General features: G+C 48.3%; 1 protein-coding gene across 1 annotated transcript; it reads left to right on the top strand.

Moving 5' to 3' along the window:
* Positions 1 to 1198: 1198 nt before the first annotated feature.
* Positions 1199 to 4683, top strand: LOC144153230 (beta-alanine transporter-like). Its single transcript, XM_077684881.1, has 2 exons — positions 1199 to 2332; positions 4678 to 4683. Exons 1-2 carry the CDS (start codon positions 1199 to 1201, stop codon positions 4681 to 4683), a joined length of 1140 nt encoding a protein of 379 aa, XP_077541007.1.
* Positions 4684 to 27856: the final 23173 nt, after the last annotated feature.

Raw genomic sequence — 27856 nt, 5'->3', positions numbered from 1 at the left:
GTGCAATTATGTAAGTGTAAAATTTTAAAACTAAGAAAAAAGAAAGTAAAGCTTATTTTTGCCGGAACGGTTCTGCCCCTGCTATTCCGCAGGCCAAGGTTGTAATTGCGAACGAGGTTAATATTTGGGGAGGAAACTCATTAGAGACTTTATAAATTTTACCATTATTGCAAATAATAATTTGCTTGAAGAGTTTGGGAGTTTTTTGAGCGTCCCAATTAAAACGTTGCCTTCGTGGTGAATCGGTGCACCGACCGCCAAGAAGTTTAACAAGAAAAAAGAAAACGTTGCGTTAAACAGTCGTGCACGATGATAAGATAGGAGGCGTACAAGCGCCCGTATCTGTCGTATCCCCGTGGTCGTATCTTGTCTTCGTCGAAGTACGTTTTGTTTCTTTTTTCGTCGGCTACAAATTTCGCGGCGGCATATTACCCGCTCAATCATGCGTCCTTCGATTGAGGCATGAGCAACGTCAGGTGCGATCGCCCACTGCCTGCTGTTTCACCGAACACGGCTACCACAGAACAGGGTTGATTTCGGCTTCCTTGTAGGTCGTAAACGTGCATAGTGAAGAAAGCAAATCCCAAAAATCTCTTAAGAATCAAATTGTCATGCCAAACCCAAGCGAAAAAGGGGGGGTCTTCCCATGAACACCCATGACGACATGGCGTACAAGGGGCAGTTTCCTCTCTAGTATACTTACTAAGAAACTCTATGCCTTCGCGCCCACTGTCTGTCCTTCACCAACTTCTCTTCTTGTTTTATTTCTTTGCCCACTTTCCATGGGTTTTTGTCCTTTTCTTTACTTTTTCCAAGTTTCGATTTTATATCGGTTTCAACACTTTCTGGTGCTACATCTCCGGACCGGGAAGTATATTTATTTATTTTCTGTTCATATTTCCCCCTAAACGCCCGCTTTAAATGCACTCGTTAAATAAATTTCTTTAATTACTCATTACATAGTTTCTCTCGGTCAGCGCAGCATTCCTGGCCAATTCCCCGTGCGTAGGTATGGGCGATATCTTCTGGCACTCCCCACAACCATCTTCCCGGGGGGATGCAGAAAAAAAAACGTAGGCAAATTAAAGGAGGAAGAAGAAAAAGAAGCAGCTCGAACGACGGCGTCCTGCCACTATTATCTTCGCCCAACCAGTTTTAACAGAACCGACATACCCCACCGGCCGTCATCACCTAAGCGATGCTTCCTGACCCGACCCAAGGAGGCCCTCAACAGGCAAGCCTGGCCACCGAGCACCGAAATGAAGACCAGAACGCAGGAGCTGACACGAGTGCTTTCGGCGAGGGCCGTTTCCAACTGAGGGTGCTGCTCAGCGTGGTGGTCGCTGGTGCAATCTCCTTAGTCCATTCAAGCATATTTCGCTTGTCGACACGCGAGATGGACCACTGGTGCATGCGTGCTCCCGCCTACTCTGAATTGAGTGTTGAGTCCTGGAAGCAGCTTGCCATTCCGCGTGACGCCGATGGCAACTACAGCCGGTGCAAGGTACGAAACCCACCATACGGCGGCCCTTCCGCCCAAGTCGTCCCTTGCAGCGAATGGGAGTTCAACCTCAGTGAGTATGGCAACAACGTGGTCAGTGAGTGGAGCCTGGTGTGCCAGCGAAGTCACCTCAAGGACATAGCGACCCTGGTGAACTTCGTCGCGACGGTCTTTGCACTGCCAGTCATCGGTGCTGCTGCCGACCGCATCGGCCGCAAGACCATCACCGTCGTGCAGCTCGTTGCCCTACTCCTCACCCTCGTCTGTAGCGGCCTCGCACGCGACTTTAGTACTTTCGCAGTGACACAAGTCGTCGTGGCCGCAACATCGAGGTCGGCCTTCGTGCTATATGTCATCCTCTACGAAGTAACGACCCCGTCCCGCAGGATACTGTACTGCACCGCAGCGCCGGCGTTATCAACCATCATCGTGCCCATATTTGTGTTCTTGGTCGACACCTTCAAGCTTAGCTGGTACTGGTCCCAACTCATTGTTGCTGCTCTGAGCTCGGTGCTGCTCGCCGCGTTCTGTGTGCTGGAGGAGTCGCCGGTGTGGTTACTGGAGATGCATAACGCCGAGCAAGCTGAACGTGTAGTCGTCAGCGCCGCAAGCGTCAACGCCATCTCTCCTTCCAGGAGCCGCGATCTGTTCAGGAGGCGGCTACTCAGCATGGACCAAACTCAGAATGCCACAACGAGAGGACATACAGCGAGCTTGATCGCCGTACCAGAACTGAGGAAGCGTTCAGTGGTCCTGGCTTTTACTTGGGTAGTCCTCAGCGCCGCCCGTGGCCATTACGCGGAAGAGCGTGGCATTCCCGTCAGCAGCCACGTACGCGTCCTAACCAGCCTAGGATTGGCATCACTGTTTCTAGCAGTCCTGCCGTTTCTCCAAGAGAACCGGTTCCTGAAAGAGGCTGTGGTGGTATCTACACTGTCTTGCGCCACGGCTTGCGCGTTTCTTTTTCTTCATTTCGATGGCGAACTCACATTCTTGGGGAGTGTGCTGATGGTGATCGTTCGCCTCTCGGTCAACGTAGCCGTAGTAATTTTATTTTATCTTTCGGCCTGCCTCTACCCAACACGGGCACGGTGCTTCGGACTGGGAACGTGCTACGCTTTTGCTGTCATCGGTAACATTGGCGATTTTCATTTGTTCTCCAATGTGCTAGTGAACCGTGAGGACATCGGATTTGGCATCATGGCGTTGCTGCTGGCGCTTGCCTCGATTGCAATCGAAAACCTGCCTTTCGGCCTACCCAGCCAATTTGAGAATGGAATGATTTTTTCTCAGTCAGCCCCCACGAAGGAAAGTGTATGTCAGCTTGACGATTTTTACCAGAAAGGACCGGCGCGGGCAGTGCTTAGGCCAAAGAGTGTAACTAATGGGACACGTCGTTCGGACAAGAAACCAGCGTCAACACGAGCTGCAACTCGGGCCAACTCGATTCGTTTCAAAAACTAGTAAAAGGACATTGCTGAATATACATATCTAACAGACGTTGTGAAAAAGTGTTCACGAATGATTGCACCGTTTCATCGCATTTTGCAAGTAAAATTTTTTCTTTCACCATATGAAACCTGGCTCAACGTGTGGAATTTACGTTACAGTTGGTTGTAGAGGAAACTAAATAAGGGAACCTTTCAAAAAATACACAATACCTCAGTTTGTGAATAAAGGTGGGCCTCGTTCTTTTTTTCTCCTGGCTTGCGTTTTCCTATCCGTCAACTGTGTTTTTTTTTGTGTAAGGGTGTTGGAAAAATTACTTTGAGAAAGTGGTAAAGTATTTTCATTTCATTTTGCAAACCTCGACTTTTTTAAGTGTAACAAAACTGCCGCGTTTGCAGATTGAATATAGTGTGCCACTAAGATCTGGCGTCAATTTTTGTACTCTTTCATTTTTTGATGAGAGTTCAACGTGACGGTATTGTGTAGCACCTGTATTAAGATGTACTACGTAGAGGACGGTAAGCGAATGGTTTTCCCATACCGTAAGAATATCACGGTCTTGCCCGTACCTGGACAAAATACTGCGAGTTATAACTTTAAGCAATATTGTAAATATAAGAAGATGGCCTGGCGTGGATCAGAACTTCTCTCTTTGTATCGGTTCCCCCTTAACTGCGTGGACGGAGGGCAGGGGGTTCAAGGCCGGCTCAAGCCAGTGTTATTTTTTTTTGTTGCAATTTTGGTCTTGTTGGCTCAGGTTGGTCAGTTGTGTTTCAAAGGATTTCTTTCTGCGGGTTAGGACAAGCCATGTTACGTTAGCTTAATGCTATGTTCAGACTACCGACGTAACAGTAATATCGTGCGCTATGTACGTAAAAAATCGCGTTTTACGTAAGTGGGCTGGTTGAGACATCAAATTATGCCATTATTTGAAGATATAACAGTTCCGACAAGAGTCTGAACCCGGCCTAACCCTTTCGGTCCTGATGCTTTTTATTTTGATGGCAGATTTTTTGGTGTAGCTTCTAGTGCTTTAATGAGTCAAACGAACCTCTTAAAGGGTATTGACAGTTTAGACGAAGTAACTACTGAGTTACCGATGTGGCGTCAAAATAGGAAATGAGGGCGCAAGAGTTGTAAACTGCGGTTGCGGGTTATTCACTTACAAAGTTTGCAGGACAACTTATGAAGGCTAAGTTGTCTGAGTAGCCCGTGGGAAACACGTTAAAGCAGTTCCGTGACTTTGTCAGACATAAGTGCCCCTGGATTTTTCGCACCAAATGTCAGTTTTTTCCAGTGCACTGCTTCATTTTTTCCCGCAGCTCCCTTGTTTGGAGTGGACGGGCCAATGCCACAACACGGTGGAAGAGCGGATAGAGGGCCATCTTTCTAACGAGAAACTCCGATTGAGAGAACTGCTGTGGGTCACCGCATGCTTACCCAAATTGACTGGGTGGCACAAAATTACACTCCGCGTGATGTACTCCCGAACTCTTGGCGACAAAAAGTAAAGAGGCTCCCTTTACCTCAAAATATGAACCCCTCACACCACGAGGGTCGCCGACAAGCCCGGGCTCAAGCGCTCAACACCACCCTCAGTGGGGATCATGCAGTTATCTACTCAGACACCCCCCAACATCGAAGGCGGCAGTACGCCATCATCGTGGCTACCACCAGAACCAACCTCCATGCCTGTGACTTACTCCAGACGCAGGACTTGATCGCAGGAGTAGAGGCACCCATCTCGTTGGCTCTCACTCAACCAGGGGTTTGGTAAGTAGTCACCGATTCCCAAGAAGCCTACCGGAATTACCCGTCGGGGTGGGTGTACCGAGCTGCAGTGCGTGTGCTAAAAATTCAACAGAAATTCAGAGAATTGTCTACTAATGCGTAGCATTCTTATGCCGCGTATGTTGAGTGTGAATTTCTTACAGCAATTTTTTTTCTTTTTTTTTATATCCTGTTCGACCAATTATCTCCATTTACGCAATAATAACGGTTATAGGTGGAGCTTTTCCGAAATCTGTATTGTTGTGAAAATGTTAGGCATTACACGGTACTCCATTATCCGTATTTTTCAAATATTTTTCCTATTTTTTTTACGTTTTCAAGATTGGGTTTTACAAATTATCTTCATTTGCGTTATTTTGATGATTACATTTGGAACTTCTCCGAAATCTGCAATATTGTGGAAATACAGGGCGTTTTGTGGTTGGTCATTTTCCGTAATTTGTGATATTTTGCCTATTTCTTTAGGTTTTTAAAATTACGTTGACCAATTATCTCCATTTACACTGTTATAACGATTACATTTGGAACTTTCGGGAAATCTGCGTTATTGTTGAAATGCGGGCGTTACACGATTCGCCATTTCCTGTAGTAATTTTGTATTTTTCTTATTATTAACTTTTTAAAAATTTGGTTCGACGAATCATCTTCGTTTACGCTATTATAACGATTACAGGTTGAACTTGCGCAAAAACTGCATGATAGTGGAAATGCCATACCTTACACGTTTTGGCATTATCCTTCAAAACTTTCGCTAGACGTATTATCTCAAATATTTTACTATGCCGATTACATTTGCAACCTTCGCAAAATCTGCAATATTATGGAAATTCAGGGCGTTAAATTTTTCGCCATTTTGTATAATTAGTTATTTTTTATTTTTTTTAGTTTTTTAAAATTTCGTTCCGCCAATTATCTCCCTTTGCGATATTAAACGATTACAGGGGGATCTTTCGCGAAATCTGCATTATTGCGGAAATACCGTGCGTTATATGTTTACATTTTCCATAGTTTTTAAATATTTTCTTTTATAGTTTTAAAAACTTTCGTCGGAGCATTGATCTCCATTTACGTTACTATAACGATTTCATTTGGAACTCTCCAGAAATCTGCTATATTGCGGAAGTGCACTGTGGTACACGGTTCCCAATTTTCTGTAATTATTTGATCTTTTTCTTATTTTATATTTTTGAATTTGGTTCGAAAAGTTATCTCCGTTTAAGCTATTATAACGGTTACAGGTGAAGCCTTCGCGAAATCTGCTACATTGTAGAAAGGCCGTGCGTTATACGTGTTGCCATTTTCCCCAATATTTACATATTTTTTTTGTATTTTCTAGTTTTTCAGAATTTTGTCCGACCATTCATCTCCATACACGTTATTAAAAGATTACATTTGGAACTTTAGCGAAATCTGCATTATTGTGGAAATGCAGGGCCTTACACGGTTCGCCATTCTCAGTAATTATTTTGTATTATTCTTATTTTTAGTCTTTCAAAATTTCCTCCGACCCATTATCCCAATTTATGTGATTACTAGCGGTAGTACTCGGTGATTGCCGGGGGAGCCATTATACTAATCACATTAATGGGGATAACACGTGGTGAGTTAATTGGTAGTTGTAATAAATGGCTAGTTCATCGGGAAGTTGTGCAAAATAGTCTAACGTGGCGGCACGACACATTACACGAACCATGGCGAATAATGATGAACGATTTATTTGCAGTATTTACGTAGCAGCCATAAGATAGCGCGCTCGAGGACCTAGCCACTTCTTCGTCACCTCCGTCGCCTCCTGACTGAACGCAGGCAGTATGGGATGGTGCTCGCCTATGTGTCCCGTGGTGGCAATATAGAACCCCTGCCTGCTATCAATACGTCGGTTTCAACGGAGGCATGTCGTGTAGTGGGAAACGTAAATCTCTATATTCTCTGCAATACTTGCTAAAAAAATTGCACCAAGCGACTAAAAAAACAAATTCACGCATGTTCGCGAAGTGAACCATGACGAGTAGGCGAAGCACTGGGGATCGTTCTAACCGTAAATTACCCGTGACATTGCCCACTCCCGCATGTAAATGTACAGTGCCTAGTATATTCTTGGCATTGTAGTAAATGAGTGACAACGCGTGTGTACAGTATATACAAATCCAATCCATTCTAATCCAATGCCAATTCAATTCAATCCATTTCAATACGATCCAATCTAATTCAGTTCATTTCGATCCAATACAATCCAGCCAATGCTCCTGGTGCATGCGCAGTACGGCTCTCCAGGAGCCACGTGAAACTGCTCAACCTCTCTCTCTCTCTTTCTCTCTAATCCATTGTGAATCGCTCTCTCTAGCCTTTCGTGAACCTTTTATTTCGTTCTTGTTCACCTTTTCTGAACAGTTTGTTCACAGATGTTTCGATATACACGGTTCTGTGCCGTGAGCGTGGACGCCGGACGCCGGACAAGCCTCTGCCTTGAGGTGCTTCGCCCCTAAAACGTTTTATTGAGACGGCGAAGTGGGGGGTGGTTCCCTATTACAGGCAGCCACGTGATTAGCGGGCAGCCATCGCTCTGGAGACCAAAAGTGTCTGGAAAGAGAGAGAGAGCGATCTTTATTGAAGTCTGACGATGTTAGCCAGGCTAAAGTGCCTAACTTGCTACGCAAGTTATGACGTGATGAAGATGATAGCGATGATGTTCAAGAACTTCGTGCGCACAGAAACTGCGAGTTATTCACAGCGACTGGTCTAGACCTGTGTGTTGCAGGTACGCTATCAGAGCTTTTGTAGCCCGTAAAGCATGTTTGGGACAAGCCCATAGTCCTAAAACATCCTTTAGCTGCGTGTCCACGGAAAGCGGCAGTCCCAAAGGCACTGCGAGGGACACTCTGAGCACTGACTCGAGCACATTCACAGAGCAGGTGTTGTAGGGTTTCCCGCACATCACAGTCTGGGCAGAGTGGCGACGTAACTTGTTTAATATCAAAGAGGAAGTTGCGCGTGTATGCGACATTCAACCGCATGCAATGTAGAATTGCTTCTACCCGCCTGGAGAGTCCGGGTGGCATTTTGAATTTGCAGTTGGGATCGATGGAAGATAGCGGGCGTAATGAGGTAATACGTCATACCAGGCTGCACGCTGCATGTTCCATGCCGCGCTGGATGCAAGGACAGACGCATCTTTCCTAGAGAACGGTATAGCTATTGCCGATGCACGATGCCTATGCGCAACCGATGCATCAATGTCCGCCTTCACATTGCCAGTTATCCCACAATGGGCTGGAATCCACTGAACTGCAATGTGATGGCGCGCTTGTACAGCTTGAAAATGTAAAGCGTGTATGTCAGACACAAGCTGGTCTTTTGGAAAAGACGCTAGACATTGAAGGGCAGTTCTTGAGTCTGTGAAGATGGCCCAATCTCGTGCGGGTTGCTTGAAGGTATGAGCGAAAGCCAACCTCAGAGCTGCAAGTTCGGTAGCCATAGTTGACGTTTTGTGACTGAGCATGGCACTGATGGGGGTACGTGATGACATCCCGATAGTGGATGATGTTGATGACACCGACCCATCAGTGTACACATGAGTGTGGTCTCTATATATACGCGAAATGTAGTCCAGGGCGAGCAAAGTGCTATCCCTTACACCTTGCGACCGGAAAATGTGCGGTTTCGTGGTTTAATGGTTAGAACTCTGTACTCAAAAAGTGTCTGGACATCCAGACCGCTGCTTGTCGCCCGGTTTCGTGGGATGGCCCGCGAAACCAGGCGCCAAGGATGACCGAGGTGTGGCGAACGCCCGATAATCTCCCGCTGTGTTGCCACTGCGGAGAGGCCGACAGCATCTACCGCCACTGCCCTTAGAAGAGGCTAGGTTTGCGAGGATTCTCCGTCGACGCACCTCGCCCTCTCTCTGGCCAACGACCACGTGAGATCGACGAGTATCTCTCTCAACCAAGCCGTTGCCCAGCCCGTTTCAACCACTCACCGTCGCCCTACCCCTACCAATCGCCGAACCGCCGTAGCAATGCTGACTTCGCCCGTCAAAGGTCCCCCAGCCCACGCGGGGGAAACTAAAAGCAGTAATTTCTGGAGGTGAAGTTGCTGTACGGCGAAAAACCGGAAACCCTCCAACAACGCAAGGACGCGCCGAAGACAGTGATTCACGACATGCCCTCATCCCGACGACCCGACCTAACCCTGACGAGACTCCCGAACACGACGACAGCTACACGGCGCTACGCGTACCCTACATGGCCGAGACTGCCGCTGAGAAGACGACGACGACGACGCACAGTGCCCGACCGTCAACACACACAAGCCGAGATACGACGCCCCGACGCACCCGGAACTCGAGGAAGAGGGCATCCGACGTGAAGGTGTCCATCGATGACTTTGATGTAGTCGCCCTCGTAGACACGGGAGCCGACTACTCAATAATGAGCGGACCATTTGCGCCTAAGCTGAAGAAAGTTATGACCAGATGGGATGGTCCGCACATACGCACAGCAGGAGAGCACCTCGTCACGCCAAGTGGAACGTGCACATCCGGCGTCACCATAGACGGCACGACGTACCCTGCCGGGTTCGTTATTTTGCCTAACTGCTCCGGCGACGTAATTTTCGGAAGGGACTTTTTGATAGACAACGGTGCAATAATTGATCGACAGGCCCAGTCCGTAACTTTTAGATGCGACGCTGAGAGGAGCATCTCTTGCCGGCGGGCCTATCCTGCGTCCGTCGTCGTCGTCGTCCGCATCCGCACAGCTGCGTCCCTCCTCCGCTCACCCCCTCTCCTCTCGCCGTGATAGCGCGCCCTCTCCCCCAACATCTGTGGCGCGCGCAGTGCGGCGCGCTCTGTCACTCCGCCCGTGGGTGGCGCTGCGCGCGGCGTAAGCGCGCTGTGTGCATGTGCAGCGCCCTCTCTCTCCGCGGTCTCCTCTCCTTCGGGCGCGCTGCGCATACAAGCGGAGTGCCACGCTCCGGCCGGTCTCTCAGTCGACGGTCGTCCGCGCTACGCTTGCTCTCTCTCTCTCTCTCTCTCTCTCTCTCTCTCTCTCTCTCTCTCTCTCTCTCTCTCTCTCTCTCTCTCTCTCTCTCTCTCTCTCTCTCTTTCTCTCTCTCTCTCTCTCTCTCTCTCTCTCTCTCTCGCATTACCCGACGATTGCTCACGCAATTTGAGTAATCGACCCAACGGAAACGCACAATTTAACCCCCTTCAGCGTCGCATCACACCAGGGTTCCCGCGAGGGGAGGTGGGCGTAATTTTTTTCCCTCCCATCACTCCATGACGCCGAAACCGAACCCGGAAACACCATGCTCCTGTAAGGATCGCCGATGATCATGTCACCCTGCCACCCCGAACAAGCTTGATGATCACCGTCTACTGTGAAGATGCTGTTCCTGACGTCGACGCTATCGTAGAGAGTTAACAAAGGTTGCCCCTCGGCCGCGGTGTCTCCGTCGCAAGAGGCATTGTGGGCTTTAGGCAACGCCAATCTCAAGTTTAGGTCTCCAATTTCACCGAGGAGTACCAGCATTTAAACAAGCCAGCTGGAATTACGTTCCTCGAAGAAACGCAACAAGCAAGTGACGTGATCGCCGCCGCTGACTTGGAACGTACACCTAAAGAAAACTTTAAGCTTCCACATTTTTTCGACGTGAATCCGGCGCTACCACAAGAAGAAAAGAACAAGTTTTGGCTTTGCTTCATGGTTACAGCGAGTGTTTTTCGTCGAACTCAAAGTTACGTCAGACACCTCTGGCGAAGGACCGGATAATAACCGAAGCTGGAGCCAGACCTACCCGACAGTCACCGTACCGCGTCTCTTCACACGAGCGCGAAGCCTTCCAGACTCAAGTAGACGACATGCTAAGTGACGACATAATACAGCCGTCGAAAAGTCCGTGGGCTGCGCCGGTCGTACTCGCGAAGAAAAAAGACGGCACTTTAAAGTTCCGCGTTGACTACCGGAGACTGAATAAAATCACCAAAAAAGACGTGTACTCCCCGCCATGAATCGACGACGCCTTCGACCACCTCTGCCACGCGAAGAACTTCTCATCGATGGATCTGAAGACCGGCTACTGGCAAATTGAAGTGGACGAGAGAGACCGAGAAAAGACTGCGTTTATCACCTCAGACGGTCTATACGAGTTGAAGGTGATGCCGTTTGGGCTGTGCACGGCACTCGCAAAGTTTCAAAGAGTCATGGACACTGCGCTAGCTGGCCTCAAGGGGCACGCCTCGTATACCTTGACGACATTGTGGTATTCGCCCGGACTTTCGATGAACACCTTGCAAGGTTGGAGTCTGTACTCGAGGCTATTCGCTCGTCGGCGTTAACGCTAAAGCCCGAAAAGTGCCGCTTCACTCACGAGGAAGTAACTCAAGTTTTTGGGACACATCGTCAACGCCGCGGGAGTACTGCCGGGCCCGGCGAAAACGACAGCCATAGCGAACTTCCCAAGACCGAAAGACAAAAAGAGCGTGCGAAGATTTCTCCGACTATGCGAATACTACCGGCGCTTCGTCGCAAGCTTCGCACGCATTGCAGAGCAACTCACGCGCTTGACTTGACGAAAGATAGCACCCATTTCGCCTTGGAAAACTCGCAAGAAAAAGCATTCTGCGAGCTGCAACAACACCTGCAACACCCGCCCATGCTCGCTCATTTCGACGAAAACGCCGAAACGGAAATGCACACGCACACCACCGATATAGGTTTGGGTGCCATCCTCGTCCAAAAGCAAAGCGGTTGCGAAAAGGTGATCGTCTATGCAAGCCGCGGCCTGTAGAAGGAGGAGAAAAACTACTCTGCCTCCGAAAAAGAGTGCCTGGCTATCATATGGGCCATTTCAAAATTTCGCCCATACGTGTATTGTAGACCGTTCAAGGTTGTGACAGACCACCATGCGCTGTGTTGGCTCGCCAATTTGAATGACCCCTCTGGCCGTCTTGGGCGGGGGAGCTTGCGCCTGCAAAAGTTCGACGTTACAATACTCTACAAATCCGGCAGGAAACACTCCGACGCCAACTGCCTGTGCCGCGCCCCCGTGGACCCTCCACCACAGGACTCCAATGAAGACAGCGCGTTCTTCGGAGTCGTGACAGAGAGCGACCTAGCCGACCAGGAGCGTGCCGACCCCGACCTGCGCGTCATGATCGACTACCTCGAAGGAAGCAACGTCGCCGTTCCTATGGCGTTCAAGCGGAAGGAGGAAGGAGGAATAAACGTGTATCTGAAGCTGTCAGCCCTGGGGAAGAGTCCTCATTCCAGGACCCCTTGAGTCCGTCCGGCTTCTTGGGCTCGCTGCACCAGCCAAAGCAAGCGCAAGTTACCAGCATTCAGCCTCAAAAACTCCGTCCTCGTGAAGAAACATTTCAGCCCCGGAACGAGAATGAATTACGTACTTTTCATCCCCGCTGACCTTCGTCAGAAAATTTTGGATGCGTGCCATGACGACGCGTCTTCCGGACATCTCGGAACAGCACGCACTATTGCAAAAATCAAGGCGAAGTACTTCTGTCCCCGCCTTACAACCGACGTCAACCAGTACTTTCGGAGTTTCCGTGACTGCCAGCGACGAAAAACGCCGCCGACAAGACACGCCGGACTACTGCAACCGATCGCCGTCCCGTCGAGGCCATTTCAACAGATTGGAATGGACCTTCTAGGCCCGTCCCCTACGTCACGATCACAGAACAAGTGGATGGTCGTAGCGACAGTCAACATGACGCGCTACGCAGAGACCGCCTCTCTTCTGAGGGGGACTGCACTAGAAGTCGCCAAGTTCTCCATAAACCGAATTGTGCTGCGACATGGAGCCCCTGAAGTCCTAATCACGGACCGCGGAACGGCCTTAATTACGGATCTTATGCAAGGAATCTTACGCTACAGCAGCACGGATCACCGAAGAACGACGGCGTACCACCCCCAAACGAAAGGACTAACGGAACGCCTGAGCAAGACAATCGCGAATATGCTGTCTATGTACGCCGACGTTGAACATGAGTCTTGGGACGAAGTCCTACCGTATGTCACGTTTGCGTACAACACGGCTGTGCAGGATACCACACGGATTACACCGTTCGCGCTTGTCTACGGAAGACGGCCGACTACGATGCTTGACGCCATGCTTCCCCACGTGGAAGAAGACGACCTCAACGCCGACGTCCAAGGATACCTTCAGCGAGCGGGGAAGACCCGCCAGCTCGCTCGAGTTCGCACGGCGTACCAGCAGCTGGTGGATGCGAGACGATATAACCTCCGACGCCGAGACGTCGAGTACCGCCCAGGGGATCGTGTGTGGGTTTGGACTCCCATCCGCCGACGCGGACTTAGTGAGAAGCTTCTGCGAAGGTGTTTCGGACGCTACCGGATTCTACAACGTGTTGGCCATTTTACCTATGAGGTGATCCCCGATGGTTATTCCGGAACATCACGACGACGCACGCGGCCCGAGGTCGTCCACGTGGTTCGCTTAAAACCTTTCTCCGCACGATGACGGACTTCTATTTTTATTTGTTCGGACTGTCGCCTGTGTTAGCATCGGGTCGATGCACTCTTAGTGGCGGGGGGGGGGGGGGGGGGGGGGGGGGGGGGCGTAATGCCGGGAACCATGCACTGGGCTTGCTTATTCGTGTTTTGCTTTTGCCGCCTGGCTGCGCCGGCTTGTGTTATCGCTGTTGTCTCCGTGCCAAAGGATGCGCGTTTTCCGTTCTTTCTTCCTGTGACGCATGTGTTATTTCTTGTGATAGGAAGAGCGTTCCGAACGAATGTGAACAGCCTAGAATAATCTTCGTCGATCTACAGTGTTCTGGATACAATTCGACTATTCCAGAAATCCTCGCGCCGAGTGAGAAATTCCCGCGGAGCAGATGCCGCGGCATTCTAATCGCCGACACCAGTGTACGCGCGTCACTTTGTGGACAGCTGTTTCGCCGCCTGTGTATTCTTTGAGTGGTTAGGGGAGCACAAGTTCCCTCCAATAAACTTGTTTTTTTCTTCAAGACAGCTGCGTCGTCTTTGGTTACGTGACAATATATGGCACGGGCGCCTACGGAGGCGCATGATTTCAGAAAGGGCCAACAGATGGCGAGCGCTATGCGAACGCGGGAAAATTCAATGGAATTCCGCGTCCAACGGGATGTAAAATTAAAAATATCTCTCGGCTTTTTATTGGCGTGTTAGGACAAAATTCTCAAATATATTTTCTGGCAACTGTGTTAACACTATTTGAAAGCAAAAAGAAATTGGATATATCGACGGGCTATGTGATTATTCAGGAATGTGTAAAAATACATCATTTTCTGGAAATCCTGATTGCCCCTATTAGGTGGGTGTCATAGAAAATGTTGTAGAAGACTGTTTAGATACCTAAGTAGGTTACCTATATCAACAACAACCACTTCATTATCTCAAATGGCGATGTGTGTATATGCGTGTGTGTGCGCGCTCGGTGCGTGCGTGCAAGTATGTGTGTGTGCGTGTGTGCATCTGCGTCCATTTGTGTGCGCGTGTGCGTGCGTGTGTGTGTGCGCGTGCGTGCTTCATGGTGCGCACGTGTGTGTGTGTGCGTGCGTGTGTTTGTGTGTGCGTGTGCGTGCTTATGTTTGTGTGCGTGTGTGCGTGCGGGTGTGTTCTTGCGTGCATGCCTGTGTGCGTGCCCTCGTGTGCGTGCATGTGTTTTTGTGCGTGCGTGCATGTGTGTGCGTGTGTTTGTGCGTGCGTGTGGGTGTGCTTGTGTGCTTGCGTGGCTGTTTGCGCGTACACATGCGCGTGTGCGTGCATGTGCGTGCGTGCGTGTATGTGTGTGCGTGTGGGTTTGTGCGTACGGGTGTGTATGCGTGTTCCTGCGTGTGTGTGCGCGCGCGTGTGTGTGTGTACGTGCGTGTGCATGCATGTGTGCGTGAGCGTGTGAGTGCGCATGCGTACGTGTTCGTGCGTGTGTGCGTGTGCGTGTGTGTGTGCGCGCTTGGGCGTGTGCGCACTTGCTTGCGTGCGCGTGCGTGTGTGCGTGTGTGCCTGTATGTGTCTGCATGCGTGTGCGTGTGTTTGTGCGTACGTGTACGTGTGTATGTGCGTGTGCTTGCGTGCGTGCGTGGCTGTGTGCGTGGCTGTGCGCGTGTGAACGTGCGCGTGTCCATGTGCGCGTGTGCGTGCATGTGGGTGTGTGCACACGTGTGTGTGTGTGGTTGTGTGTGTGTGCGCGTGAATGCGCATGTGCACGTGTGCGTGCGAGTGTGTGCGTGTGCGTGCGTCCATGCGTGTGCGTGCGAATGCGTTTGTGCGCGCGTGCGTGCGAGTGTGTGCGTGTGCGTGCGTCCATGCGTGTGCGTATGCAGGAGCCCGTGTGCGCATGTTCGCGTGCTGGTGTGCATGTGCTTGTGCGTGTGCCTGTGTGTGCCTGCGTGCGTGCGCTTGTGCCTTGGTATCAAAAACACGCAAATCCTGGCGATTGAACGCTTCCAGAAGGAACGCCGTTTTCTCTACCGTTCCTTCGTAAACGTAACGAGTTACCGTTACAGTTCCACCCACTCCTAATGGAACGGTGGCGTTGCTCCGTTCCTCCCAAAAGAAACTAGCTCCAGGAACGCCGTTACTCGGAACGCCGTTCCGTACAACAGTGGGAAAAATCTTTCGCCGATCTCCTAATTGCCGTGTGAATTTGTGATAAGCCATCTCTGGAAAGCAATAATGAGCTCCTGAAAACGCTCACAAAACAGCCTGAACTGTCAAGCCAAAAGCGAACTCCCATTTGGCAAATGAATTTGGCCCATTTTGATACGTGAAACTCAGGATCTGGCTCCTTTGCGATACTAACAACGATCTGCGTATACGTTTACAGGACGTTATTTCACCTGATTTCTTGCCCCCACTTTTTTAGGGGATAGTTGCTCAGCTTTTCTTGTCACTGAAGATTTATCAGACTTCGTTTCGGTTTCTGGATCTAAATTATTTAGAGAAAAAACCACCTAAAATGAGTCTTAGTGAACTACTACCAGTAGGCTGTTTTTCCGGTTTGGGGATAGGCACTACCACGGAGTGTTTACTCACGGGCGGAATGACACCTTTCGCCCACACATCACTCAACAAATAGAGTAGTGCGTTCACGGCCTCCCCTCCAGGTTCTCGAACCGCTCATACGGTATTGCGTCATACCCAGGAGAAGAGTGAGCTTTTGATTCTTCAACGGCCGTGATGAGCTCTGGCGCGGAAAATGACTCATCTTCACAAACGACCTTGCCTTTGGGAAGCACGCCATAGAGATAAGGCGGTACCGAGTCACCAGAAATATCAATGGGTGCCTGTATCCCAAGTACACAACTGACTGCAGGAGGACCTTTCCAAGGACCGCAAGCTTCATCCCCACAAGTTGGTCGCAGATGAAGAGTCGGCTAAGCTGGCATCGCTAAACCCGGTCAAGCTTTTCCACTTTGTACGGAAAAACGGTGTGACGGAAACAGACATGTGGGATAGGTACTCATCTAGACTGAGGGGTCTGAGCACTACTTCTTATGCGGTTGAGTGTTGCGTATTCCTGTGGGAGGATCTAGATATCGATATATGTTGTGCAGATTGCACCTGCATTCCGGTTGTAGCTGCAGCACCTTCACTGATGCACATATCCGCGTGTGGGATTGGCAAAAGATACGGGGTAGCTTTCTGGGCTTAAGACACCCACCGCATAGCACAATAAAGCTGGCGGGTAGAAAGGAAGTGGTAAACAGCCCAATATTTGAATTGCGCAAGAATTTCACATTGGTGTCATTGTTGGCAAACTTGGGGCAATTACAACTTTTGGAACAGCTAGCGCGGCAGGTGTCAGATCTCTGAAATATACTCGTGAGCGGTCGTAACCACACCTGTGCACACAAAATGCCAGGGGTGTGGCTCCGAAAAGAACTCCCACCTCCCCTCGCGGGAACCCCGGTGTAGATGCGACGCATAGGCGGAGCGGCGAAGGGACCGCATTTTTATAACGCGCATAACTTTGAGGGGACTGCGTAAACCGGTCCCAGTTGATGACGACGTTGGCGTACTTGTAAAGCGGCGTGGACTCTACGTGTTTGAGCCAAGCGTGGATGTTGCTTCGCCGGAGAACGGCACACCGGTTATATGCGCAGCGCGCCCGAAGGAGAGGAAACCGCGGAAGAGAGAGTACTGCACATGCGCCGGCCCCAGCGCGTCTGCCGCGGCTATGACGCAACGTGCCGCGGCTATGACGCAACACAATCCAACACAATCCACTTTAATCCAATCCAATCCAAATCCAATCCAGTTCAAGCCAAGCCAAGCCAAGCCAAGCCAATCGAATCCAATCCAATGCGCCTCACGAGAGAGTGTTCGCTACCGGAGAGGAGAGGGGGTGAGCGGCGGAGAGCGCAGCTGGCGCGGCGAAGAGAATGGGGGAGGGGTGGACAACGCCGACGACGACGACGACAACGACGACGACGCCGGAGGGACAAGGCGAGTGAATCATATGCTCTGCATCTAAAAAAAGGAGGCCAGGCATCGACAGAATATGGCCAATGCGTTTAATTGTTGCGCCTACATAACGTTTCCTAATGCCCTTCCCGGACGCGAGGGCGAAAAAAGAGAGGCTGTGGAACTGGGCGGCCTCTTCCTGGGAGGATGTGAAAAAAGATGTAGAGAAATAAATGTATGAAGAAGAATAAGCAGTAGATCCAAACGGAGGCCTCCTAATCCTTCCTCTGGTATGTCGTTTCAAGGTGTTGACAGTAGAAGTATGCCTTCGTGCAATGGAATTGCCTATATCACGATCACAAATGGTTTTTGAACACTACCCAGCGTCCTTTTTTGCCCAATCATTTGCCATGTACAGGCGTACACAGGCAGTGTTCGTCCAGTCCTTGCTCGCCGCTTTAAATATGAACATATTTTCTGTACCTACCTTTGACTATCGCACTGCGACGGTGAACATTGATTTCATCAACATTTTTCCATCCAATGCCAAATGCTTGGCAAAGAGAACGATATCTGGTCTTTTAGCAAACTACCGAGAAGAGTTCCCGACACATGTTGTTATCGCGACACAAACAAGAAAGAGATGGACGACTTGAAAGAGATTGTGAAAAGGCTAACCAGAAAAGTAGAGGAACTTACGACAGATCATGAACAGCTAATGACAGAAATTAAACAGCTTAAGAGCGGCCTTCAGCAAACGCCCGCGCCTGGACACCCCAATAACAATAGCCGAAATAAGAGCTGCGATCAATAAGCTAAAAACAGGATCGGCGGCTGGACCAGATAGAGTTACCAACAAGATGCTCAGGAACATATATAATGGGTCGGTGAGAAATGTCGCAACATATTTGCAGGAATGCTGGAACACAGGCAGGGTTCCTCAAAAATGGAAACTGGCTCAGATCATACTAATTCCAAAACCGGGTAAGAAAAATAAGCTTTGAGAATCTGAGACCTATCTCGCTCACATCATGCGTAGGAACGCTGATGGAGCAGGTGGTGCAAACAAGACTGACAAACTACATGGATGATCACGATCTCTATCCGAACAACATGATAGGCTTCCGTCCACACTTGTCAACGTGTGACATTATGCTCCAACTAAAACATGATATTTTGGAAAACAAGACAAGGGATACCAGAGTGATCGTTTCACTTGACGTTGCGAAGGCCCTTGACAACGTTAAACACGCTGCTATACTGAACAACTTCCAGTACCTTAACGTGGGGGAGAAGATGTACAATTACATCAGGAATTTTCTCACTGACAGGAAAGCAAATATCTCGATTGGACAATGCTCACTTCATGGTATAAGCCTTGGCAATAGAGGTACTCCTCAAGGGTCAGTTCTGTCCCCCATTCTTTTTACATCGCCATGATTGGACTCCCTCAACGTCTTGAGAAAATAGAAAATCCTAATCACAGCATATATGTGGACAACGTGACTCTTTGTATAGCAAAGGGCAACGACGACCAAATAGAGGAAGCTTTGCAAACAGCAGTGGGCAAAATTGAAGACTATCTGTCGGGAAAGGGCCTGGAATGCTCAGAACTTTTCGTCCTTCACACGCCAGGGTCAAGGATTAGTGACCGAAATCCGACTATCCAGATTAAAGCAGGTGAATGGGGTGAATGTGCGGTTGCGAGTAAATTTGTTGAAGTGCCATATGAGGTTGTTGCGGTTGGCTGTTACCATGTGGTGGCAATAAGAAAATCGAGTGCGCATTGTGGGTAATACCGAATACCGTTTTCGTTTGGTCTTTGGTTTCGTAGAAGTGTTGGAGAGTAACTTGAGGAAGATTTCTCGAGAGCGGGTTAGGTTTTTGAAGAAGGTGAGGTAATCTTGAGGTGTGAAAGTCTTTGCGAAGTTTGACGGGACACATCAGTAGATATCATCAGCGTCTTCATAACTTACATCGCCAAGCAAGATAAAAATCCCTGCTCCTTTGCTTCTGTCCTGAATAACTTTAGAATCGCATGCTAAAATGACCCACATACCCAGCTTTCTCGCTCAAAATTTTGACCTCTCGGGAACCTAGCAAAACCAGTTCAGGAAAATGACATTTGGCCTAAAGCAAGAAGTCAACGTGAATATGAAAACACTAAAAGTATTTTCCAGGATTATGAATATTTTTTGCGCAATTGGCTGTCAAATCTTACTCCCCATGCATTTCTATGGGATAGTTTCCATAGCTCGGGAAGTTAGTCGCACAACGTGCGACACTTGAAACAGTGCACAAACAAAGGTTTCACCCCCAATATTAGCTGTGCAAAAAATCGTTCCACTTCGCTAGAAAACTACAGAGTAATCACTGTTCAAAGGACTGCCATGAGCGGTACAGCTGCACATGAGATATCCACCACAATTAGGGAATGTCTTTGGATTTTTTTTCTACAAAGCGATAGTTACTACCACCTCTTTTGAGTAGTAAAGCACTGTACTACCTAATTGGAATGTGTATTATCTGTGCAACAGCTTCACAGGACCTCTACTTTCTCGTGTACAGCTCCGACTGCATGACTTCTAGAAGGTTCTGGCCGCATCAGACATCGTTATGAATGAACAATATACAATTTCTATAGTACGTATTGGGGGTACTGCCTGCCACTAACACGAGAACTGCGACGTATTTTGGCGCTGTTCACGAGTGTCTACACGTATCTCTATTCCTTTGTAAGACACACAGAAATACGCTTGTTGTGGCCGTAAATTTATTACAGTTAGCCTTTTGGTTGCTCCTAAACAGGTTGTCGAACCAGAATTTTTTCGGGTTCGGTTCAAGTTCTGTTCAAACCTTTCGGGTCCGCTTCCGGAGCACCGGTTCATCATCATCATCATCATCATCGTCGTCATAATAATAATAATAATAATAATAATAATAATAATAATAATAATAATAATAATAATAATAATAATAATAATAATAATAATAATAATCAATCAATCAATCAATCAATCAACCTTTATTTTCGGTGCCCAGGAACAACCCTAGGGTCTTGGTACTGGTACACCATACAAAAAAAAAAACACTACAATTAAGACAAGACAACACACAAAAACTATATGTATGACATAAACAATAAAGTAAAAATAGTTACAGAAATCTTAGAAAGCAAAAAGGAAAAAAAAAAAAGAACAGAAAGTCAAAAAAGAAAAGGCAGGCTTAGTGTTGCAAGCCATGCCACTCGGCCAGCGAAACGTTCAGTAGATGTGAAAAATAGGAACTATACAAGCAAATATTGAATCAACATGACATAGAGTATACGTATGTAACCAAGGTTTTCTAAAAACATATTAGGAAGTTCAAAAAAAAAAAAAGGGGGGGAAAAGCTTCAGCATTACCAACACTGACACTAAAACGTACAAATATTCAAGCAACACAAAACAAGAAAAAGTGAAAAGCAAGCAAGAACAGTTTGCACATAATACATAGGGTATATAAATTTGGAATGACATAAAGGACTTAAGCTACAACAGTTTTCAACTCATTAGAGAACAAAGTAAAGGAGCTCTGGAATATATCAAGCCGAACAGAATATTCATTATATGCACATTGTATTCGGCAGATGGACGAGCGTCGGCTATTTAAAGCAACTGGTCTGAAAGCTGGAAATTTTCTGAAAAGTTTATTTGGCAAATTGACATTGATAAGTGTAACCAACTCGTCACACAAAATATTACCATGAAGAAGTTTATAGAGAAAGATAATATCAGCTCGCATTCGTCGACACCGAAGGGAAGGAATGCTTTTCAGAAGAGACATGATGCCGTTTGCGTCGTCTTGCACATGACGGAAGCGGTGCTTAAAGATAGAAAGGAACTTATTTTGAACCCTTTCGATACGGTCACTATTGAACTTGCAAGTTCCATTCCAGACAACAGACCCGTATTCAAGAAGAGGTAAGCAGAGAGCCGAATACAACTTTAAGAAAGGAAGCGGACCTTTAAACTCTCTAGAATACCTGCAAACAGCACCCAGACAACGAAGAGACCGACGGGTAATTTGTGCAATGTGGGAAGAGAAAGTCAGAGAAGCATCAAATAGTACTCCCAAGTCTCGAATTTCAGTCACCCTCGGCAATACAGTGCTTGCAATTTTATAAGAGTATTGCAGTTGTTGAGTTTTTCTACTATAGGAGACAACTTTAGTTTTTGAAGGGTTCAAGATAAGGTCGTTTTTGGTGCACCAACGATGGAATGACGCTATATCAACCTGAAGAGAATTACAGTCCTGAACACTACGCACTTCTCTAAAGATTTTTATATCATCAGCGTACAACAAAAAAGAAGAATTTTGAATGGCAGAAGCAACATCGTTAATGAAAATGGAAAAAAGAAGGGGACCCAGAACGGAGCCTTGGGGTACACCACTGGTTGCTTTGTACCTAAATGATGTTTGACCGTTAACACTTACATAGCAATATCGCTCCTTGAGATAACAACGTATAAGACCCACCAACGAAGCGTGTACATCTAACAGAGTGAGCTTTGCAAGCAATAACGAGTGGTTGACAACATCAAAGGCTTTGCTCATGTCACAGTAGACCACATCCAGTTGGCTTCTACCAACGATTGCTGGGACAGCCTGCTCCATGAAGCATACAAGGTTCGTGGAAGTTGAACGACCACGCATAAATCCATGTTGATTAGGAATGAGGACATGTTTAAATGAGAAAGACAAGACCGTATGAAGAGATAACTCGAAAATTTTAGAGGCAGAACAAAGCAGCGAGACAGGCCTATAGTTTATAGCATCAGTTTTTAGGCCTGACTTGAAAACAGGGAATACGCGAGAGATTTTCCATGAGCGAGGAAACGTTCCCGACCGGAGACAGTTATTAAATATTGAAGTGAACACAGGAACGAATATATTTGCATATGTTTTTAGGATTGCAGCAGGAATACCATCTGGCCCACAAGAAAGCGAGGGCTTGAGCCGCTTGATGCTGGTCCGAATGATGTTCTCGTCCAGTTGTAAACAACCGGAGTTCTCGCCCTGGTGACAAGGGGCGCTGCTGTTGTCACTACCACCGCTAATCCCAAAAAAAGAAGAAAATTGACGAGCAAAGCAGTCGGCCACCTTGACAACCTCATCTCCGTTTGAGTCTAGAAGACGAATAGAATCTTTAGTTGTACTAGATCTAGAATTAATGTATTTCCAGAAGGCTCCAGGTTGGTGAGTTGCTTGAGTTTCTACCGACGCCAGGTACGAAGTATGATCACGTTTGTGCAATATTTTACATAGGGCACGTAGGCGTCGGAATTCCTGAGCAAACTGGTTGGCACCAGAGCGCTTCATCTTTCTGTGCGCACGTTCCTTGAGTTTCAGGGCATCCCGCAATTCAGAAGAAAACCAGTGTGGAAACCTGAACCTCCTCGGTAAATATTGCGGGATGTATTCCTTCATACCCGAAAGCACAATCTCTGTGAAACGGTCGACTTGTTCATTGACATCAGTGTGGTCAATGACGGTCGACCAAGGGGCAGCGGAAAAGTAGCCATACAGCCCAGCATAATCTCCCCTGGCGAAAGCGTAATGAGGTTGCGTGTTGTTGGAATTTACGGAACGGTGGAGCAATGAAGGGAGGCAACAGGAAATAGAAAGAGGAGGATGAAATCTGTCCGGTATTACTAAAGAACAATCAGAGTGCAACACACTAACGCCATCAAAGTTCGAAAAGCACAGGTCCAGAATATTTCCACTGCAATTTTTTATGCGATTACACTGTGCCATAGAAGTGAAAGCCAAAAAATCTAGCAGCCTATTACCCTTCTGTTCAATGTGGTGGTTGTAGTGGGAACAAGTTAGCTGGCTCCACTCCACGCCAGGAGCATTAAAATCTCCAAGCAGGAGGACTTTGCGGTTGCCATGAGTGATAAGCACCTGTTCAATGGAGGAGATTAACTTATTGAACGCCTCAGGAGCTACATCAGGAGGAATGTAAAAAACACCAACTAGAAGTTTTTCAGTTTTAGAGAAATGAATTTCGACCCATAAAGACTCATCGGCGTTATCAATATCGCTACGTAGCACACACGGGAGAGATTTGTCAACGGCGAGAAGGACCCCGCCCCCTTTTTGTTTGCATCCTGTTAAAGCACGATCATTACGATATACATGGTAATTTTGAGGAAAATAATCACTGGATAAGATATCGGGGCACAACCAAGTTTCAGATATAGCTATTAAAGGAAAGCAAGAAGCCAGAACGTTACCAAAAAATTCAGTCGCCTTAGTTCGAAGACCTCGCACATTCTGATAAAAAACATCTAAACTAGTCATGGTTGTTTTTCTTACGTGATGCGCTCAGAGCTGTGAAGCATGCCTTCGCGAAACATGCCTCGAAACTCCTTAAAGAGGCAGTCTTTCGGCCAAACAGCGGGGTCATTTAGGCGCTCGAAACACTCTTCATTCAAGAAAATATAAAAGGATGCATAGGTGTCGAATTTAGTCTTCAGTCGTCGGCAGCTCAAGGGCGAGACACCTAAAGTGGACAGGTGAGCATTGAGACTGGCAGGGGTGGTGGACGGAGAAAGCTTGGAAACAAACATAGCTTTGGGGCGCTTCGGCTGCGAAACGACGACCAGTCCAGATGTGTCTGACGCACCCACACATGCCCGGCTTCGGCGCTTCTTCTCAAAACTGGGAGGGTGACAGTCAGGCACAGACACGGAAAGCACTGGGAAAGGGGTGGACGGAGTTGGGTGCAGTGTAGGAGACGCCGGAGACACCGCCTGCAGCGGAGCCGACGTAGCCGACGAGGATGGCACTTCATTGTTAACAGCTTGGATGAAAGAAGGCTTCCCCGAGCTGCCGCGCATTCCATTCTGCAAAGCAGCGAAGGAGCAAACCTCTGCACGCAGGGAAGTGACCAACTTCGCATAATGGGCGCGGTCTCCCTCCCTCTCCTGACGGAGGCAGGCAAAAGCCCGCGCGTTTTCCCGGCGCAGAAGGTCGTTGTCCTCGCGAAGCCCGGCCACTTGGTCGCTGAGAAAGGAAATTCCCTTCAGCGCGTCAACGAGGAGCGCGCGAAGACCGGCAGGTTCGGCACCAAGGTCACCCGGTTGGAGCGGGGGCGCCGGGGCCTTCTTGACGACTGTCGGTGAGCCTTGACGAAGGGAGCAGGGGGAAGAAGCCCTGCTTGCGGGCGCGCCGAAGTCGTCGCTGGCTCCACTAGGCCTAGCCGCCACCTCAACCGTTTGACAGATGTTGCATTTGAACGGCCGAGCGCCAGATCTCAGGAGTTGAAGCTCAGCGTCCGGCCACACAACACACTTCGCGTGCACAATAATAATAATAATAATAATAATAATAATAATAATAATAATAATAATAATAATAATAATAATAATAATCATAATCATCATAATCGTCGTCATCATCATCAGCCATCACCATCATCATCATCGTCGGCCTATCTGCGCCCACTGCAGGGCAAGGGTCTCTACCATAGATTTCCAGTTATCTCGGTCCTATGCTCACCGCGACCAATTTATCCCCGCAAACTTCTTTATCTCATGTGCACGTCTCGCCTTCTGCCACCCCCTCCCACGCTTGCCTTGTCTAGGGATCCTGTTACCCTTAATGACCAACGCTCATCATGCCTTCGCATTACATGCCCTGCCCACGTCCATTTCTCCTTCTTAATTTCTACTAAGAGGCCCGTTAACCCGCGTTCGTTCCCTGACCCACCAGACTTTCTTCTTGTCCCTTAATGTTACACCTATCATCTTCCCGTAATCATCATCTTCCCATAACATAATGGCGATGTTCCTGGGCGGGCTGCTGGCGTACGTTGTGAGGCGCAACTGAGTGGTGATGAGATTCGAGAGTTCGGATCTATTTTTCAAGTGCTAGCAGAGCTCGACCAGCTTGCGGCCCGCTGCGAGATACGATGCGGAAAACCGGCCGGGCACTGCGAAAGCCTTACAGAGCGGAATTCGCTGAAGTGGAGGGTACTCGCCTCCCATGGCGCGAGAGAAGCTGCACCACTTTGCGGAATCGAAAGGTCGCCGAGCTTCGCTTTGGGGCCTCTCTGCCTCCCAGCTCCACAGCGAGCCGAGACGGAAGGCGCGGTAACCAGTTTCGATGTATGACCCCTCATAACTCCGGCCACATTGAACGTATTCAGAAAATTCTTGCCAGAAGAAATTTCCGAGACAGTTACCTTCAATACAAAATAAATTAGTAGATTTGGATGCAACCTGTTTTTTTTTTAACTTTTAACATAAAATGCGTGAACCTATTTCACTTCGAGTTTGTGGCCGTATACGACTTGAACTTTTGTAAAGGTTCGTGTTGGGCTCGTTTTTATATCAACGTTGGGAGTTGGCGCTGGAGCGCATTATGGAGAATGACAACACAAAAAACGAAAAAAGCTCACACCAGCGCGCAAACTTCAAGGTTGCGAAGCTGTACGTAATTTCCCCGACCATCACCAAGGTTTACGTTTGCAATTGCAGCCGATTTGCTTCTTCGCTGCCGCAACGACCTTTACTCCATAATTGTTGCTTTAAGTGTGAGGTTCTTCCATTTTTTTGGAAGCGATAATGATGGGACATCACTATGGAGGGGCGTACGCTATGACGTGTCATTCTCGTTCCGAGCAAGTGTTGCCACAATTACGGCGAACGCTGGAGTTTTTTTTTTTCACTTGGGGTGGGGGGACCTCGGCCAATCTCCAATTTTTTTTTGTTTTTTTTACTGCCGAGTGGTGGCCGCAATCTTGGCCAATCTCCCTAAGTTGGCATCTTGACAAAAACGCGCACGGGACGCTGGGCGGTCATCGCGAGGCACGCACGCACGAGCGCGAGCTCGGCAATTTCTTGGTATTTTTAACTGGGGACACGAAAAATTACGATTTCATAACCAGCTTCGCTGTTAAAAATAACACTGACACTACGTATTTTGTGTTCTGTGTTTGTGTTTGTCTGTGCATGTGATACGTCCCCTCAAAACCCCCCAACGATGTATGCCACTTGATCCGGGTGTTAACGCGTTCTAATATGGGGTGCGACGGCTTCCTTGAAATATACCAATCGTCAGGCTTCTTTCGGTATGGCGTCTTTCTAGTTTCAGATTAGCGTCGAACAAGAAATGACGCCTTGTGCGTTCTGTTTAAGAACTTTTAGCACCTTTAGGTTCTCAGACACCGAGCGTTCACCAATTTTACTATATTGAGTTTTTCTTCTCGAGAGAACTTAGGCACGTCGTTAGATTTTTGTCTGTCGGTGTATTACGCTGAAAAAAAAATTTGGGAAGCTTGGGCTCACGCGCAAGGCTTGGATGGCGAAGCTGTTGTAGTTGAGAATTGTTGGACACATAGTCAAGTTTAGGTATAATTGTTTATTTGCATAGTTGCGGTACTAGTAATCGTCGTAACAAGCGTAGAAGAGGTCGTCGGCTTCTTCGCGGCGAGTGTGTGGATGGAAAGTCATCCTCAGCATTGTAGATTTACGCCAGGTCTTCGCCACCGACTCGGGGCAATGGTGGCGGGATCTGAAGTTCGTCTCGGAAAGGATTGCCACACTCGTTGCCATGTCTCCAATTATCCGTAGTGGCTTCTAGAGAATGCGGTGGCCGCGATAAGCTTTCCCAAGCAGGGTGCCGTTTCACCTTTAGCATCAGCGCTAGAGTTTTTCTTTACATGCGAAGTAGAGTTTGACGACAGTCCTGGCGTTTTCTTTCTTTTTAAATGCAGAGCATTTCAGTAACTCACGATGTCACCCGCGTTGACGTCCGTCGTAGTCCGCACCGTCGTTGTCCGCACCCCTCCCCCTACACTATATAAAAAAAATACTATCCGGCGCCTGGTTTCGATCCCTCGACCCTGCGGGCGGAACGCAATGTACATGGTGCTCTACCCACTGCGTCAAAAAGCCGACACAGAATGGGAGGCTACGAACGCGCCTTATATCCTTGACTCATTCAAACTACGTCAAGAAGCTTCTGATACAACGCATTCACTACCTGTGGGCGGAACGCGATGTACATGGTGCTCTTCCCACTGCGCCACAAAACCGACACAGAATGAAAGACTACGAACGCGCCTTATATCCTTGACTCATTCAAACTACGTCAAGAAGCTACTGATACAACGCATTCACTACCACCAACTCCCCAAACACTAAACGTTAACGCAATACACCCACCCCCTATGCGACGCATTTACTCGAGTCCCCCTCGCGGGGAGATGGGCCCAATTTTTTTTATAGCCACTGCGCGTGCCGAGGACGCTCGGCGGTCTCCGCGAGGCACGCGCTCACGAGCCTTCGGAATTTCTTGGTATTTCTTCCTATAACGGCTAACGTACGGCCAATAACAAGATCTCCACTTTAAAAGGGCAGGGAACGTAATGGAGTTAGAAATGACCTAAAAGTATGCCTTATTTTCAAGCTATACGAGAAAATTTATGCCTGGACGCCGATGAAGTTGACGGGACAACGGGCAGGTTGTGATGGTAATAGCCGAGGGCTACAAAATAGGGCACACACATTAAAAGGTACAAGGTACCAGGTAACGTTTAGAGTTATAAGCACAGGTCACACGGAGGTTTAGAACGACGAGTGAGTGAGCGCGACACAGCCAGCAGTTCCTTGGTAAAATCTCTATTCCCACTTTTTCGTCTTTTTAT

The sequence above is a fragment of the Haemaphysalis longicornis genome, unplaced genomic scaffold, assembly GCF_048455015.1.
Source record: "Haemaphysalis longicornis isolate Haplotype H1 unplaced genomic scaffold, Haemaphysalis longicornis Haplotype H1 scaffold_9, whole genome shotgun sequence".
Classification (NCBI taxonomy): Eukaryota; Metazoa; Arthropoda; class Arachnida; order Ixodida; family Ixodidae; genus Haemaphysalis; species Haemaphysalis longicornis.
This window is presented reverse-complemented; position numbering and strand designations above follow the sequence as displayed.

What these genes read in the sequence shown, in the direction of transcription:
- LOC144153230 (XM_077684881.1), top strand. Translation starts at nt 1,199, where the DNA reads ATGCTTCCTGACCCGACCCAAGGAGGCCCTCAACAGGCAAGCCTGGCC.